Source organism: Trypanosoma melophagium (assembly GCF_022059095.1).
Source record: "Trypanosoma melophagium isolate St. Kilda chromosome Unknown ctg11segment0, whole genome shotgun sequence".
Classification (NCBI taxonomy): Eukaryota; Euglenozoa; class Kinetoplastea; order Trypanosomatida; family Trypanosomatidae; genus Trypanosoma; species Trypanosoma melophagium.
This window is the reverse complement of record NW_027125137.1, coordinates 173,737-187,489: the sequence shown is the minus strand read 5'-3', so window position 1 is coordinate 187,489 and position 13,753 is coordinate 173,737. Positions and strand designations below refer to the sequence as shown.

Here is a 13,753-nt window from a genome sequence, read left to right as displayed (position 1 = left end):
AATAAAATGAGTTTTCATGCCGTCTTAAAGTGAACAAAGTAAAATCGCAGGGGGTTCTCTTTCTCAAAAAAAAAAAAAAAACATGTATCTTCCTCTTTACTCTTGCCGCTTCTGCGCATCATTGCCTCAGTGTAGAGTCAGCGGTCTGATGTCCCTTCAGAGTCGCAGCTCCAGCAAAGAAGCAAGGCTCAGAGTAAAGCCAAAAGTACATTGAAAAACGATTTGGTGCTTATACATAAACAAAGACCCTTCCCTGAGGATGTGGTTGTATTACTCCCGTCGAACGCTCGAATGGAAAACGCAAGGGAAACACAACCAATCAGAAAGAGCACATTGTATTAAAATACTTATCTATTTGCTTATTCATTTATAACATTGCTTGACCTCGTGCATTTTTGAGCCATTCCTTGCACCACACTGGCTCTCTTTTACCTTTCATGCAATCAATACCTTCACATTCTCTCTTTTGCTTAGCACACACACTCGCACGGGTCCATTGAAACAAAAGCTCAATACAGTCTTTCATACTCTCATTTAACCCCCATAATCGAAGAAATATATATATATATATATATATATATATATATATATATATATATATGCCTCTGTGTATATATCTTGTCTCTATCCTCCCTTGCACGGAAGTGTGCATACACGTTACATAATGTCAGTGCACAAAGAGTTAGAAAAACTACTTATATATGCACTTGTATGTCAGCGTATCTGCATATATAATGGGGCCACACCTCCGTTCCACAGGTGGGAAAGAAGCAGAAATAAAAAAAGAAAGCAGAAATAAAAAAAGAAAGCACAAAATCCCTCATTTTGCAATTAGAAATATAATCACACAAAACAAAAAATCAAAAACAAGAGTACAACATAATTGTTTGAAAATTCAGGATATTTAAACAAAATCACAAAAAAAACACACAATCTCCTTAAAATACAATCAACAAAAAAGAGATTGAGGGTAGCGGGAAAGAAAGAAATTCCATTTAATTGGGACATGGATGCTCAGTTAAGCCCAATTCTGATGTATTTAACAGAAATACACACAGATACACTCGGCAAAAAGAGGTGAATTGGACACAAGCACTTATTCACCCATCACCACACCGTATATAGTGGAAGCCGTGCCAAACACTATTACTACCACACCAGTGATCAACAGTGTGTATGTGAGCAGATAGTGTCCCCACCCAACCGACTTCAGCGACCAGTTTCCACCGTACATCATGAAGATGGCTGGAAACAGAAATCCCAAAGTACCACCACAAATTGCACCAACAAAGCCAAACACAGTATTGATATTGGGAATAAAAAGGCCAGAGAGTAGTGCACAGACAGCAAGGCCTACAACAACAACACAGTGCTTCCAGAATGGCAATGTGTCAACGTCCCACCCAACAATGTAGTAGATCACATTACGACTGGCCATTGTGAGCAGTGGGAAAGAGGAGCACAGCTTCACCAGCACACCGAGGTACGCAACCATCATGGCGGGTTCCCTGATGGGGTCGTACATCAGCAGCACAGAGCTTTCAACACTGTCACCGAAGTCAAGGTAGCCGAAGAAGGCAGCCAGGAAGTACAGCAGGAGGCACACCACCATTGCAATGGTAGAGTACAGTGTGAAGTGCCTGGCACTGCGGTCCGCCATGTCCCAGTACACCTCAAACGAATTCACCTGACATATGAACGCAAACATGAATACGCCAAGACCATCAATAGCCTTGTTGCCCGTACCAAAGAGGTGAACGCCCTTACTGCTGCCGTTGCCGCTGACGTGTATATGGCTCATGTTGCCCGGCAGACCGTTCATGCATGAGTGAACGACGACCATCAGCACAAAGTACACAATGAAGCCAACACCAACTGCCGACACGTAGCGGAGCGAGTTAACGTGTCTGGGAATAACCATCGGCAGCATCACGACAAGCCACAGGAGACTTGTCATAAGGCGGCTCCCCGATCGTGACTTCCAGTACTCCGGCATATCTGCATGCTCAAGAATGGCAGTGAAGATATTACCCACAGCGATGATAAACGCAACGCAACCACCAAACGTATTTAACAGACGCATCCCAGCCGTGAAGTAGTCGAAGCCCCGTCCCAGCAGCGTGCGTGCCATGCTCTCGTATGTCTTTGAATTGAGTCGCTCCATCTGCACAGCAAGGCAAAACAGTGAGTACACAGAGAGGATAGCCATGACCACCGGGTACAGCCCTGCCATTGCAAGACCGCTGCTCTTGGCAGCAGCAGGAAGTCCAACAATGCCGGCACCAACGCATATGGAAGAGAGATTGAACACAGTGGAGAGTAGGCCGCCTGGTGGAATCACCCCCAACAGTCGCTGAGCCACTGACTGTAACACACCGCGCTTCCGCACAGGTGGCTCCGTGTCCAATATCTTGTTTACCATGTATTCGTCCTGCAAGGACTCGAGGGGTAGAAGTGGATGTGCTGCGTTTGTCGGTGAGGTTATGTTGTCTGGACTACCATCCACCACTGGCTGTGTGTTGTGTTCTCGGACCACAGGGCCGTGGACCCCATCTACAGCATCGACGAGGGCAGTGACAGACGCTGTGCTCATTCTGTTTCTGGTGTTTGTGCTTGTGTTTGTTTGTGTCTGTGTTTGCCTTTGCTTTTCTTTAGCGTCAATGTTTTCCAAAAGCAAGGATCTTAACCTGTGTATGTGTGCTGTAGAGAAGGTGCGAATGAAAGAGGAAGGGAGAATGAGAAGAGGTACAGAAAGACAGAGTAACTGTTAGTGGTTCCCACAAGTCCGCGTGGTTGCATGCGGCACTAGAGGGACACCCACACAGGACACGGAGTCAGCACTGTGAAGAGTACAGAAAGAAACAGTCTTACAACCCTCCCCTGTGGCTGTTTGTCTCCTGATGCACGTTTCTGCACTGTTGGCTGTGAACAGCAGCAGGTATGGTGAAGCTGACACACACACACACACACACTTCGCAGAGCAGCACTATAATCACTGCCGGTGGAGAGAACGGTAACACACACACCGAGGGTTGCAGTCTTCCGCAGGGAGCCCCCAATAGCAGCCAGGGATCCATCCCCAGCCACGTGGTGTTGGGTGTATGTGCTTTTTGTTTTGTTTTTCTTTTGTCTTGGTTGTGTAATTATTGGAGAAATACTTTAATGCATCGTAAGTGAAAGCTAGAAAGGAATTACCGCATTTGAGTGATTAATTGGTAGCTATTTTTTTGAATAGGAAAACAATATTATTACCCCCTTTATACTTATGGAGCTTGATCCAAACATATGACCAGACTTTTATTATTCATAGAGCCGAAATGTAGCTGTTCATTTCTGTTCATATGCGTTATTAGGTAATTCCTATTTGACCGTTCCACCACAAATGTTGGAGTGCTGCACAAGCTAGGAAAAAGTAATAGACATATAATAATAATAATAATAATAATAATAATAATAATAATAATAATAATAATAATAATAATAATAATAATAATAATAATAATAATAATAATAATAATAATAATAATAATAATAATAATAATAATAATAATAATAATAATAATAATAATAATAATAATAATAATAATAATAATAATAATAATAATAATAATAATAATAAGGTTTTGTTCTTCTTCTCCTCCCCTAGCAGCTCAAGTGTCATGAGTATAGCCCGTTTTGTTCTACAGCGTACATATGGCGTCCTTCATCAAAACAGAGTTACTGTGCTGGTCAATTTACAAGCGCCTGAGATACTACAAAAAAGAAGAGAAGTCTACAGTAAACATTTTAACACGCATATGTACACTAAACAAGGTATCCCTAAAAAAAAAAGAAAAAAAGAAAACATAAAGAAAAAAACAAAGCAAAAACATTTCAATTTTAAAAAACGTCATGTTACGTCCCATTTGCGGGAATAAAACGGTTAAACGACCAATAATGCGAAGATCATGAAAGGGTACCATTACCCCAAGCGGTGATGTATAACACACATCAGAAGCAAGAATGGAAAAAAAAAGATAAGAAAACGAACAAAATGGAAACAAATCCGTATGATAACCAACAAACGAAAGAGCACAAATGGCAAAGTAGACTACAACACAAACACGTCAGAAGAGAAAACACTGTTTAAAGAAAAAAACGGAGAGGGACAGGGGAAAAAACCACATAACCCGCCATTCGCTAACAATAACGTGGAAGTAGAGACCCGTTAAGCTCGCACTTCTAAATCCCACATTTTCTACAGCACAACAATACTTACAACACCAAGCACGAAAAAAAGAAAAAGGGAACAATCACAACGAAAAAACAAGAAACAAACGCAAAAAAAAAACAAAAAAAAAGAGAGATACCTCATAATCAAATCTACCCTGCGACGCTTCAGCAGAAAAACAAAAAAAGGTCAAAACAACGACCATATCTCCTAGTAAGCACACGATTAGCTGGTTCTAACGCAAACCAAACCTTTGACAAAAACATTGTAAACAAAACAATCTCACACGAAAGAAACACTAAATAAGGCAAAAAGGTTTCATAAAAAAACAAAATGAAACCACAGAAATAAAACAACAAAATACAATCACAAAATTGAAAAATTTAAATTGTCAGTAGAAAAAAAATAAATGAAATACATCTCAAAGTATCTGTTCCTATTTGTCAACTACCACCACACCGTATATAGTGGAAGCCGTGCCAAACACTATTACTACCACACCAGTGATCATCAACGTGTATGTGAGCAGATAGTGTCCCCACCCAACCGACTTCAGCGACCAGTTTCCACCGTACATCATGAAGATGGCTGGAAACAGAAATCCCAAAGTACCACCACAAATTGCACCAACAAAGCCAAACACAGTATTGATATTGGGAATAAAAAGGCCACAGAGCAATGTAACACCAGCTAGAATCACAACGACAACACAGTGCTTCCAGAATGGCAATGTGTCAACGTCCCACCCAACAATGTAGTAGATAGCATTACGACTGGCCATTGTGAGCAGTGGGAAAGAGGCACACATCTTCACCAGGACACCGAGGTACGCAACCATCATGGCGGGTTCCCTGATGGGGTCGTACATCAGCAGCACAGAGCTTTCAACACTGTCACCGAAGTCAAGGTAGCCGAAGAAGGCAGCCAGGAAGTACAGCAGGAGGCACACCACCATTGCAATGGTAGAGTACAGTGTGAAGTGCCTGGCACTGCGGTCCGCCATGTCCCAGTACACCTCAAACGAATTCACCTGACACAAGAACGAAAACACGAACACGCCAAGACCATCAATAGCCTTGTTGCCCGTACCAAAGAGGTGAACGCCCTTACTGCTGCCGTTGCCGCTGACGTGTATATGGCTCATGTTGCCCGGCAGACCGTTCATGCATGAGTGAACGACGACCATCAGCACAAAGTACACAATGAAGCCAACACCAACTGCCGACACGTAGCGGAGCGAGTTAACGTGTCTGGGAATAACCATCGGCAGCATCACGACAAGCCACAGGAGACTTGTCATAAGGCGGCTCCCCGATCGTGACTTCCAGTACTCCGGCATATCTGCATGCTCAAGAATGGCAGTGAAGATATTACCCACAGCGATGATCAACGCAACAGTTGAGCCAAACATATTTAACAGACGCATCCCAGCCGTGAAGTAGTCGAAGCCCCGTCCCAGCAGCGTGCGTGCCATGCTCTCGTATGTCTTTGAATTGAGTCGCTCCATCTGCACAGCAAGGCAAAACAGTGAGTACACAGAGAGGATAGCTATGACCACCGGGTGCAGCCCTGCCATTACAAGACCGCTGCTCTTGGCAGCAGCAGGAAGTCCAACAATGCCGGCACCAACGCATATGGAAGAGAGATTGAACACAGTGGAGAGTAGGCCGCCTGGTGGAATCACCCCCAACAGTCGCTGAGCCACTGACTGTAACACACCGCGCTTCCGCACAGGTGGCTCCGTGTCCAATGTGTCTCCTATAGCGTCGTCCAGGACCGTGTCAAATGAATACATTGGGACTGTGGGATTGAGGTGCGACACACCGGCGTCCGAATAGTTGCCGACCGGGTGATATTTGTCGTATTCTTGCTCACAGGGGAGTTGCTTTCCATGCAAGGCATCGTCATGGGGAGTGGCATTTTCTCGCGTCATGCCTGTCCCCGGGGATACGTGTCTTGGCTGCAGCGTATGTGTGTGTGTGTGTCTAGTGGGGTTCGTACGATTGCTGAAATAGCGACTTCGTAGAAAAAAACCTCTTGGTATGTGTGTGAGAACTAGATGAAAAGTGTAGAGACATGGGAGAAAATGCACATACTGGAGAAGCATGGCCGTACACCTCAAGGCAAATTCAAACAAATTCGTGTTTCTTTCGGTTCGGATGCAATAGAGCGGAATATAACACTGAGAAAAAGACAAAGAGAACAGGTGGCGAAGCACCAACCACCCGGCACACAGGGAGGGGGTTACCATCTGGTGTGGTCGCCCCACTCCATTGCATGTGCGGGGCGCTGCCGTTTGTCCATCAGCTCCTCTGTGGCGGCTGTACATTCAGAGAGCATTCTCCGCGCCGCGCCACGCTGCCGCCCAAGTTCCCCCAGGGGCACAGCCGCAGTGGTCCGCGTGGTCACCGCCGCCACCTGCACCGCCCGCCACCGTGCCTCTTCGAGCCGCAGCGCAGCACCACTGCCCAAGATGTTGAGTGCCCCCGTGCGGGAGCAGTAGACACCCGGCCGGAGGCCGCCCAGGCCAACAAGAGTCTGCACGAGCGCCGCCGTGTGAGAGAGAAGTCGCTGCAGTGCGCCATGCATGCTGTGCCACGCCGGCGGGGTGCTGCTGTGGCGGCCGGGCGAACTCATCGCCGGTCCATAGTCTATTAGTTGGCTTCCCGCGTGTGTGTAGAGCTGCTGCACGGCACGCGGGTGGGGGTTTGCACGAGAGAGAATGCAGGGAAGAGACAAATAGGAAAGGAGGAGAGTTCAAGAAGTGGACACCATCGCCGGTGTACATTGAAGGAGCCACAAGGAGGTAAGACACAGGCAAAGAAAGGGCACGGCCCATGTGGCCACAACGCAACACACCCTCAAGTTCCTTCAAATGAGGGGGTTCACATTATGAATACAGTATGCCGAAAGGCTGTAGTTCCAAGATATTATAAATTTCCATGGGTGCAAAGCAAAAAAAAAAAAAACACGTCATAATAAAATGAGTTTTCATGCCGTCTTAAAGTGAACAAAGTAAAATCGCAGGGGGTTCTCTTTCTCAAAAAAAAAAAAAAAACATGTATCTTCCTCTTTACTCTTGCCGCTTCTGCGCATCATTGCCTCAGTGTAGAGTCAGCGGTCTGATGTCCCTTCAGAGTCGCAGCTCCAGCAAAGAAGCAAGGCTCAGAGTAAAGCCAAAAGTACATTGAAAAACGATTTGGTGCTTATACATAAACAAAGACCCTTCCCTGAGGATGTGGTTGTATTACTCCCGTCGAACGCTCGAATGGAAAACGCAAGGGAAACACAACCAATCAGAAAGAGCACATTGTATTAAAATACTTATCTATTTGCTTATTCATTTATAACATTGCTTGACCTCGTGCATTTTTGAGCCATTCCTTGCACCACACTGGCTCTCTTTTACCTTTCATGCAATCAATACCTTCACATTCTCTCTTTTGCTTAGCACACACACTCGCACGGGTCCATTGAAACAAAAGCTCAATACAGTCTTTCATACTCTCATTTAACCCCCATAATCGAAGAAATATATATATATATATATATATATATATATATATGCCTCTGTGTATATATCTTGTCTCTATCCTCCCTTGCACGGAAGTGTGCATACACGTTACATAATGTCAGTGCACAAAGAGTTAGAAAAACTACTTATATATGCACTTGTATGTCAGCGTATCTGCATATATAATGGGGCCACACCTCCGTTCCACAGGTGGGAAAGAAGCAGAAATAAAAAAAGAAAGCACAAAATCCCTCATTTTGCAATTAGAAATATAATCACACAAAACAAAAAATCAAAAACAAGAGTACAACATAATTGTTTGAAAATTCAGGATATTTAAACAAAATCACAAAAAAAACACACAATCTCCTTAAAATACAATCAACAAAAAAGAGATTGAGGGTAGCGGGAAAGAAAGAAATTCCATTTAATTGGGACATGGATGCTCAGTTAAGCCCAATTCTGATGTATTTAACAGAAATACACACAGATACACTCGGCAAAAAGAGGTGAATTGGACACAAGCACTTATTCACCCATCACCACACCGTATATAGTGGAAGCCGTGCCAAACACTATTACTACCACACCAGTGATCAACAGTGTGTATGTGAGCAGATAGTGTCCCCACCCAACCGACTTCAGCGACCAGTTTCCACCGTACATCATGAAGATGGCTGGAAACAGAAATCCCAAAGTACCACCACAAATTGCACCAACAAAGCCAAACACAGTATTGATATTGGGAATAAAAAGGCCAGAGAGTAGTGCACAGACAGCAAGGCCTACAACAACAACACAGTGCTTCCAGAATGGCAATGTGTCAACGTCCCACCCAACAATGTAGTAGATCACATTACGACTGGCCATTGTGAGCAGTGGGAAAGAGGAGCACAGCTTCACCAGCACACCGAGGTACGCAACCATCATGGCGGGTTCCCTGATGGGGTCGTACATCAGCAGCACAGAGCTTTCAACACTGTCACCGAAGTCAAGGTAGCCGAAGAAGGCAGCCAGGAAGTACAGCAGGAGGCACACCACCATTGCAATGGTAGAGTACAGTGTGAAGTGCCTGGCACTGCGGTCCGCCATGTCCCAGTACACCTCAAACGAATTCACCTGACACAAGAACGAAAACACGAACACGCCAAGACCATCAATAGCCTTGTTGCCCGTACCAAAGAGGTGAACGCCCTTACTGCTGCCGTTGCCGCTGACGTGTATATGGCTCATGTTGCCCGGCAGACCGTTCATGCATGAGTGAACGACGACCATCAGCACAAAGTACACAATGAAGCCAACACCAACTGCCGACACGTAGCGGAGCGAGTTAACGTGTCTGGGAATAACCATCGGCAGCATCACGACAAGCCACAGGAGACTTGTCATAAGGCGGCTCCCCGATCGTGACTTCCAGTACTCCGGCATATCTGCATGCTCAAGAATGGCAGTGAAGATATTACCCACAGCGATGATAAACGCAACGCAACCACCAAACGTATTTAACAGACGCATCCCAGCCGTGAAGTAGTCGAAGCCCCGTCCCAGCAGCGTGCGTGCCATGCTCTCGTATGTCTTTGAATTGAGTCGCTCCATCTGCACAGCAAGGCAAAACAGTGAGTACACAGAGAGGATAGCCATGACCACCGGGTACAGCCCTGCCATTGCAAGACCGCTGCTCTTGGCAGCAGCAGGAAGTCCAACAATGCCGGCACCAACGCATATGGAAGAGAGATTGAACACAGTGGAGAGTGGGCCGCCTGGTGGAATCACCCCCAACAGTCGCTGAGCCACTGACTGTAACACACCGCGCTTCCGCACAGGTGGCTCCGTGTCCAATATCTTGTTTACCATGTATTCGTCCTGCAAGGACTCGAGGGGTAGAAGTGGATGTGCAGCGTTTGTCGGTGAGGTTATGTTGTCTGGACTACCATCCACCACTGGCTGTGTGTTGTGTTCTCGGACCACAGGGCCGTGGACCCCATCTACAGCATCGACGAGGGCAGTGACAGACGCTGTGCTCATTCTGTTTCTGGTGTTTGTGCTTGTGTTTGTTTGTGTCTGTGTTTGCCTTTGCTTTTCTTTAGCGTCAATGTTTTCCAAAAGCAAGGATCTTAACCTGTGTATGTGTGCTGTAGAGAAGGTGCGAATGAAAGAGGAAGGGAGAATGAGAAGAGGTACAGAAAGACAGAGTAACTGTTAGTGGTTCCCACAAGTCCGCGTGGTTGCATGCGGCACTAGAGGGACACCCACACAGGACACGGAGTCAGCACTGTGAAGCGTACAGAAAGAAACAGTCTTACAACCCTCCCCTGTGGCTGTTTGTCTCCTGATGCACTTTTCTGCACTGTTGGCTGTGAACAGCAGCAGGTATGGTGAAGCTGACACACACACACACACACACACACACACACACACACACTTCGCAGAGCAGCACTATAATCACTGCCGGTGGAGAGAACGGTAACACACACCGAGGGTTGCAGTCTTCCGCAGGGAGCCCCCAATAGCAGCCAGGGATCCATCCCCCCACCCACGTGGTGTTGGGTCTACGTACTGCGGTTTCACCTTACTACCGACCGATAGCTAAAGTATATACATATATATGACGAGCAGATAGTAAAAGAGAGAAATTATAAAAGAAAACAAAAAATACAGCAGAATATTTGCAATAAAAATTTTTCACTTTGCAAATATTCTGATAAAAAAACAGTTACTTTTGATCGAGAAACTTAGCATGCTGATATATTCATAAAAAAAAACTGTACATATTACAAAAGTCATACTATAACACAAGAAAAAAAACCCAATAACAAGTTACTACTTTATACGGCCGCACAAAACAAATTCAGACGAAGAGGACAGAAGAACATAAAAATGATAATTTTATGAAAAAAAAAACTAAATCAGTAACTTGCAGCACAGCCTTTGATTAATTAATACCTTAAACCTTCAAATGTCATAAACCCATTTTTTCTTTAAAAAACGGCATCAACATTCAGTCACCAATAGCTGTACTGTAGATCGTGGCACCTGTGCCGAAGACAACCCCAATCACTCCACACAGAAGTAGGGCGTACGTGCATAGGTAGTTGAACATGCCCACCTTCTTCAGGTTCCAATTGCCCGAGTACATGACGAATAGCGCTGGGAGGATGAAACCCAGAGAGCCTCCAGTGATGGATCCGGCAAAGCCCAACACTATTGTGATCTTTGGGATAAACAGGCCGAAAAGCAGCATCGTGATGGACAAGATGGTTACCACAATACAGTGCTTCCAGTAGGGAACTTCGTCAACATCCCAGCCAATAGTACCATAGAGGGAGTTGCGGCACGCCATTGAGAGCAGTGCATAGGATGCACACAACTTCATCAGCACACCGATGTAGGCAATCATAACCGCCGGCTCCTTGACCGGATCGTACATGAGCAGCACAGAGCTCGTCACCTCTCGGCCAAAGTCGAGGTAGCCGAAAAAGGACGTCATGGCGTACAGCAGGAAGCACAGTATCATGCCCAGCGCCGAAGCCAAGGTGAACTTGGAGAGAGTGCGGTCTGTCATGTCCCAATACACCTCATACGCGTTGATCTGGCAGACATAGGCAAACAAGAAGACGCCAAGCCCTTCGATTGCCACGTTGCCGGAGTTGAAGAGCATCAGTTCAGCGTCGTCGCTCTTCCCCACGCTGATGTCGTGGATGTTCTTCGGAAGGCCGTTCATGCATGAGTGCACGATAAGGACAACGACGAAGTACAACATGAACGAGACGGCGAAGGTAGAGAAGTAGCGCAGCGAGTCAATGTGCTTCGGGATAACAAGCGGCATCATCGCGAAGAGCCACAGGAGGGTTGTCAGCAGTCGGTTACCAGCCGTGGTCCTCAGGAACTCTGGCGCGCTGGAGGTGTGCTTTATGATGGTGGAGATGATGTCCCCCACGCTGATCACGTACGCCACACAGCCGCTCAGGCCGTGGAACGCGCGCACCGCGGCGACAAAGTACGCGAACCAGCGGCCCAGCAGCGCCCGTGCAACACCCTCAAAGTTGCGTATCTGCGTCCGGTGGGCCGCAATACCGAGGGCGTTCATAGAGTAGATGGTGAAAAACGTGATGACCGCGAGGTACACCAGTGCCATCACAAGCCCACTCTTGTTCGTCGCAGCGGGCAGGCCGAGAATGCCGGCACCGATTGAAGATGACGCCAGGTTAAAGGCGCTCGCGAGCACGCCGCCGGGTGGGATAATGGTAACCACACATTGGTTCAGTTTCGCGAGGATTCCGTTGTTCTTTGGGCTCTGCTGCGAAGGGGAATTCTTCTCAACCGCCATGCCGCTGACTTCCTGTGCCGCTTCGGGCCCGCCAGAACCATTCGCAGGATCGCTTGGGTTCATGATATTCAGTGCTCCTTGTTCCGCCTTCTGGTCTACGTGTCGGTCGGTGAGGCTGGCAGGGACTTGAGGTACTCACACTTCAAGGGAAAAAGAGAAAAGAGAAGAGGTAGAGAGGATCATCAGGGTTGCGACACCTCGCGCCGCTGTTGCTGTGCGCAGGTGCGTGCACGCGTCTGTGCAGTGAGGAGGTATCAAGAGAAAAAAAAACAGCGAAGCGAGAGCATCGACGGGCGCCACATCATACCCCCATTGGCGTTCGAGTGACCCGCAGACCTCACTCCACGTGCACAGCACACCGTCTCACTCACTCGCTCAATTACGCACCCGCTCCGTGCTCCGTGCTCCGTACTCAGCACTAGCCCTGGCGCCAAGAACGTTGTGGCCCATGATCAGCCGCACCATGCACGTGGCAGAAGAGTCAGTGCTGAACACGAACACCGGAGAGCAAGCAGGAGAAAAGAAAAGAAAAGAAAGTTCAAAGAAATTTAAAGAAATGCGTTTTGTATTTTGTTTCATGTCCTTTTGCTTATGTTATTTTTTTTTTACCTTATGTTTTTTTGCTTTTAAAGCAGCGTTCACACTCCCCACATGTGTGATGGCCATTTCCAGTGTTATTGGTCCACTTTTGCGAGCTTGTCTTCTAACGTTTTTGTGATATTCCAATACATCAAAATAGTAGCCTTAATCTCCCACAACCGTGCTGTAGATCGTGGCACCTGTGCCGAAGACAACCCCAATCACTCCACACAGAAGTAGGGCGTACGTGCATAGGTAGTTGAACATGCCCACCTTCTTCAGGTTCCAATTGCCCGAGTACATGACGAATAGCGCTGGGAGGATGAAACCCAGAGAGCCTCCAGTGATGGATCCGGCAAAGCCCAACACTATTGTGATCTTTGGGATAAACAGGCCGAAAAGCAGCATCGTGATGGACAAGATGGTTACCACAATACAGTGCTTCCAGTAGGGAACTTCGTCAACATCCCAGCCAATAGTACCATAGAGGGAGTTGCGGCACGCCATTGAGAGCAGTGCATAGGATGCACACAACTTCATCAGCACACCGATGTAGGCAATCATAACCGCCGGCTCCTTGACCGGATCGTACATGAGCAGCACAGAGCTCGTCACCTCTCGGCCAAAGTCGAGGTAGCCGAAAAAGGACGTCATGGCGTACAGCAGGAAGCACAGTATCATGCCCAGCGCCGAAGCCAAGGTGAACTTGGAGAGAGTGCGGTCTGTCATGTCCCAATACACCTCATACGCGTTGATCTGGCAGACATAGGCAAACAAGAAGACGCCAAGCCCTTCGATTGCCACGTTGCCGGAGTTGAAGAGCATCAGTTCAGCGTCGTCGCTCTTCCCCACGCTGATGTCGTGGATGTTCTTCGGAAGGCCGTTCATGCATGAGTGCACGATAAGGACAACGACGAAGTACAACATGAACGAGACGGCGAAGGTAGAGAAGTAGCGCAGCGAGTCAATGTGCTTCGGGATAACAAGCGGCATCATCGCGAAGAGCCACACGAGGGTTGTCAGCAGTCGGTTACCAGCCGTGGTCCTCAGGAACTCTGGCGCGCTGGAGGTGTGCTTTATGATGGTGGAGATGATGTCCCCCACGCTGATCACGTACGCCACA

The 13,753-nt window shown here is 47.0% G+C and overlaps 5 protein-coding genes across 5 annotated transcripts; all 5 read right to left on the bottom strand.

Moving 5' to 3' along the window:
* Positions 1–1,898: 1,898 nt before the first annotated feature.
* Positions 1,899–2,593, bottom strand: LSM04_008993 (uncharacterized protein; the record flags this gene model as incomplete). The annotated part of the gene is made up of 2 exons (XM_067330449.1): positions 1,899–1,949; positions 2,342–2,593. The coding sequence occupies 2 exons, from the start codon at positions 2,591–2,593 to the stop codon at positions 1,899–1,901; spliced, it is 303 nt and encodes a 100-aa protein (XP_067194644.1).
* Positions 2,594–5,451: 2,858 nt separating this feature from the next.
* On the bottom strand, positions 5,452–6,143 carry LSM04_008636 (uncharacterized protein; the record flags this gene model as incomplete). Its single annotated transcript, XM_067330448.1, has 2 exons — positions 5,452–5,502; positions 5,895–6,143. 2 exons carry the CDS (start codon positions 6,141–6,143, stop codon positions 5,452–5,454), a joined length of 300 nt encoding a protein of 99 aa, XP_067194636.1.
* Positions 6,144–6,454: 311 nt separating this feature from the next.
* LSM04_005581 (uncharacterized protein) lies at positions 6,455–6,847 on the bottom strand (the record flags this gene model as incomplete). Its single annotated transcript, XM_067330446.1, has 1 exon — positions 6,455–6,847. The coding sequence occupies one exon, from the start codon at positions 6,845–6,847 to the stop codon at positions 6,455–6,457; it is 393 nt and encodes a 130-aa protein (XP_067194566.1).
* Positions 6,848–9,054: 2,207 nt separating this feature from the next.
* LSM04_000940 (uncharacterized protein) lies at positions 9,055–9,749 on the bottom strand (the record flags this gene model as incomplete). Its single annotated transcript, XM_067330445.1, has 2 exons — positions 9,055–9,105; positions 9,498–9,749. 2 exons carry the CDS (start codon positions 9,747–9,749, stop codon positions 9,055–9,057), a joined length of 303 nt encoding a protein of 100 aa, XP_067194460.1.
* A 2,291-nt stretch (positions 9,750–12,040) lies between these two features.
* LSM04_009331 (uncharacterized protein) lies at positions 12,041–12,516 on the bottom strand (the record flags this gene model as incomplete). The annotated part of the gene is made up of 2 exons (XM_067330444.1): positions 12,041–12,166; positions 12,439–12,516. The coding sequence occupies 2 exons, from the start codon at positions 12,514–12,516 to the stop codon at positions 12,041–12,043; spliced, it is 204 nt and encodes a 67-aa protein (XP_067194652.1).
* Between the last annotated feature and the right edge of the window lie 1,237 nt (positions 12,517–13,753).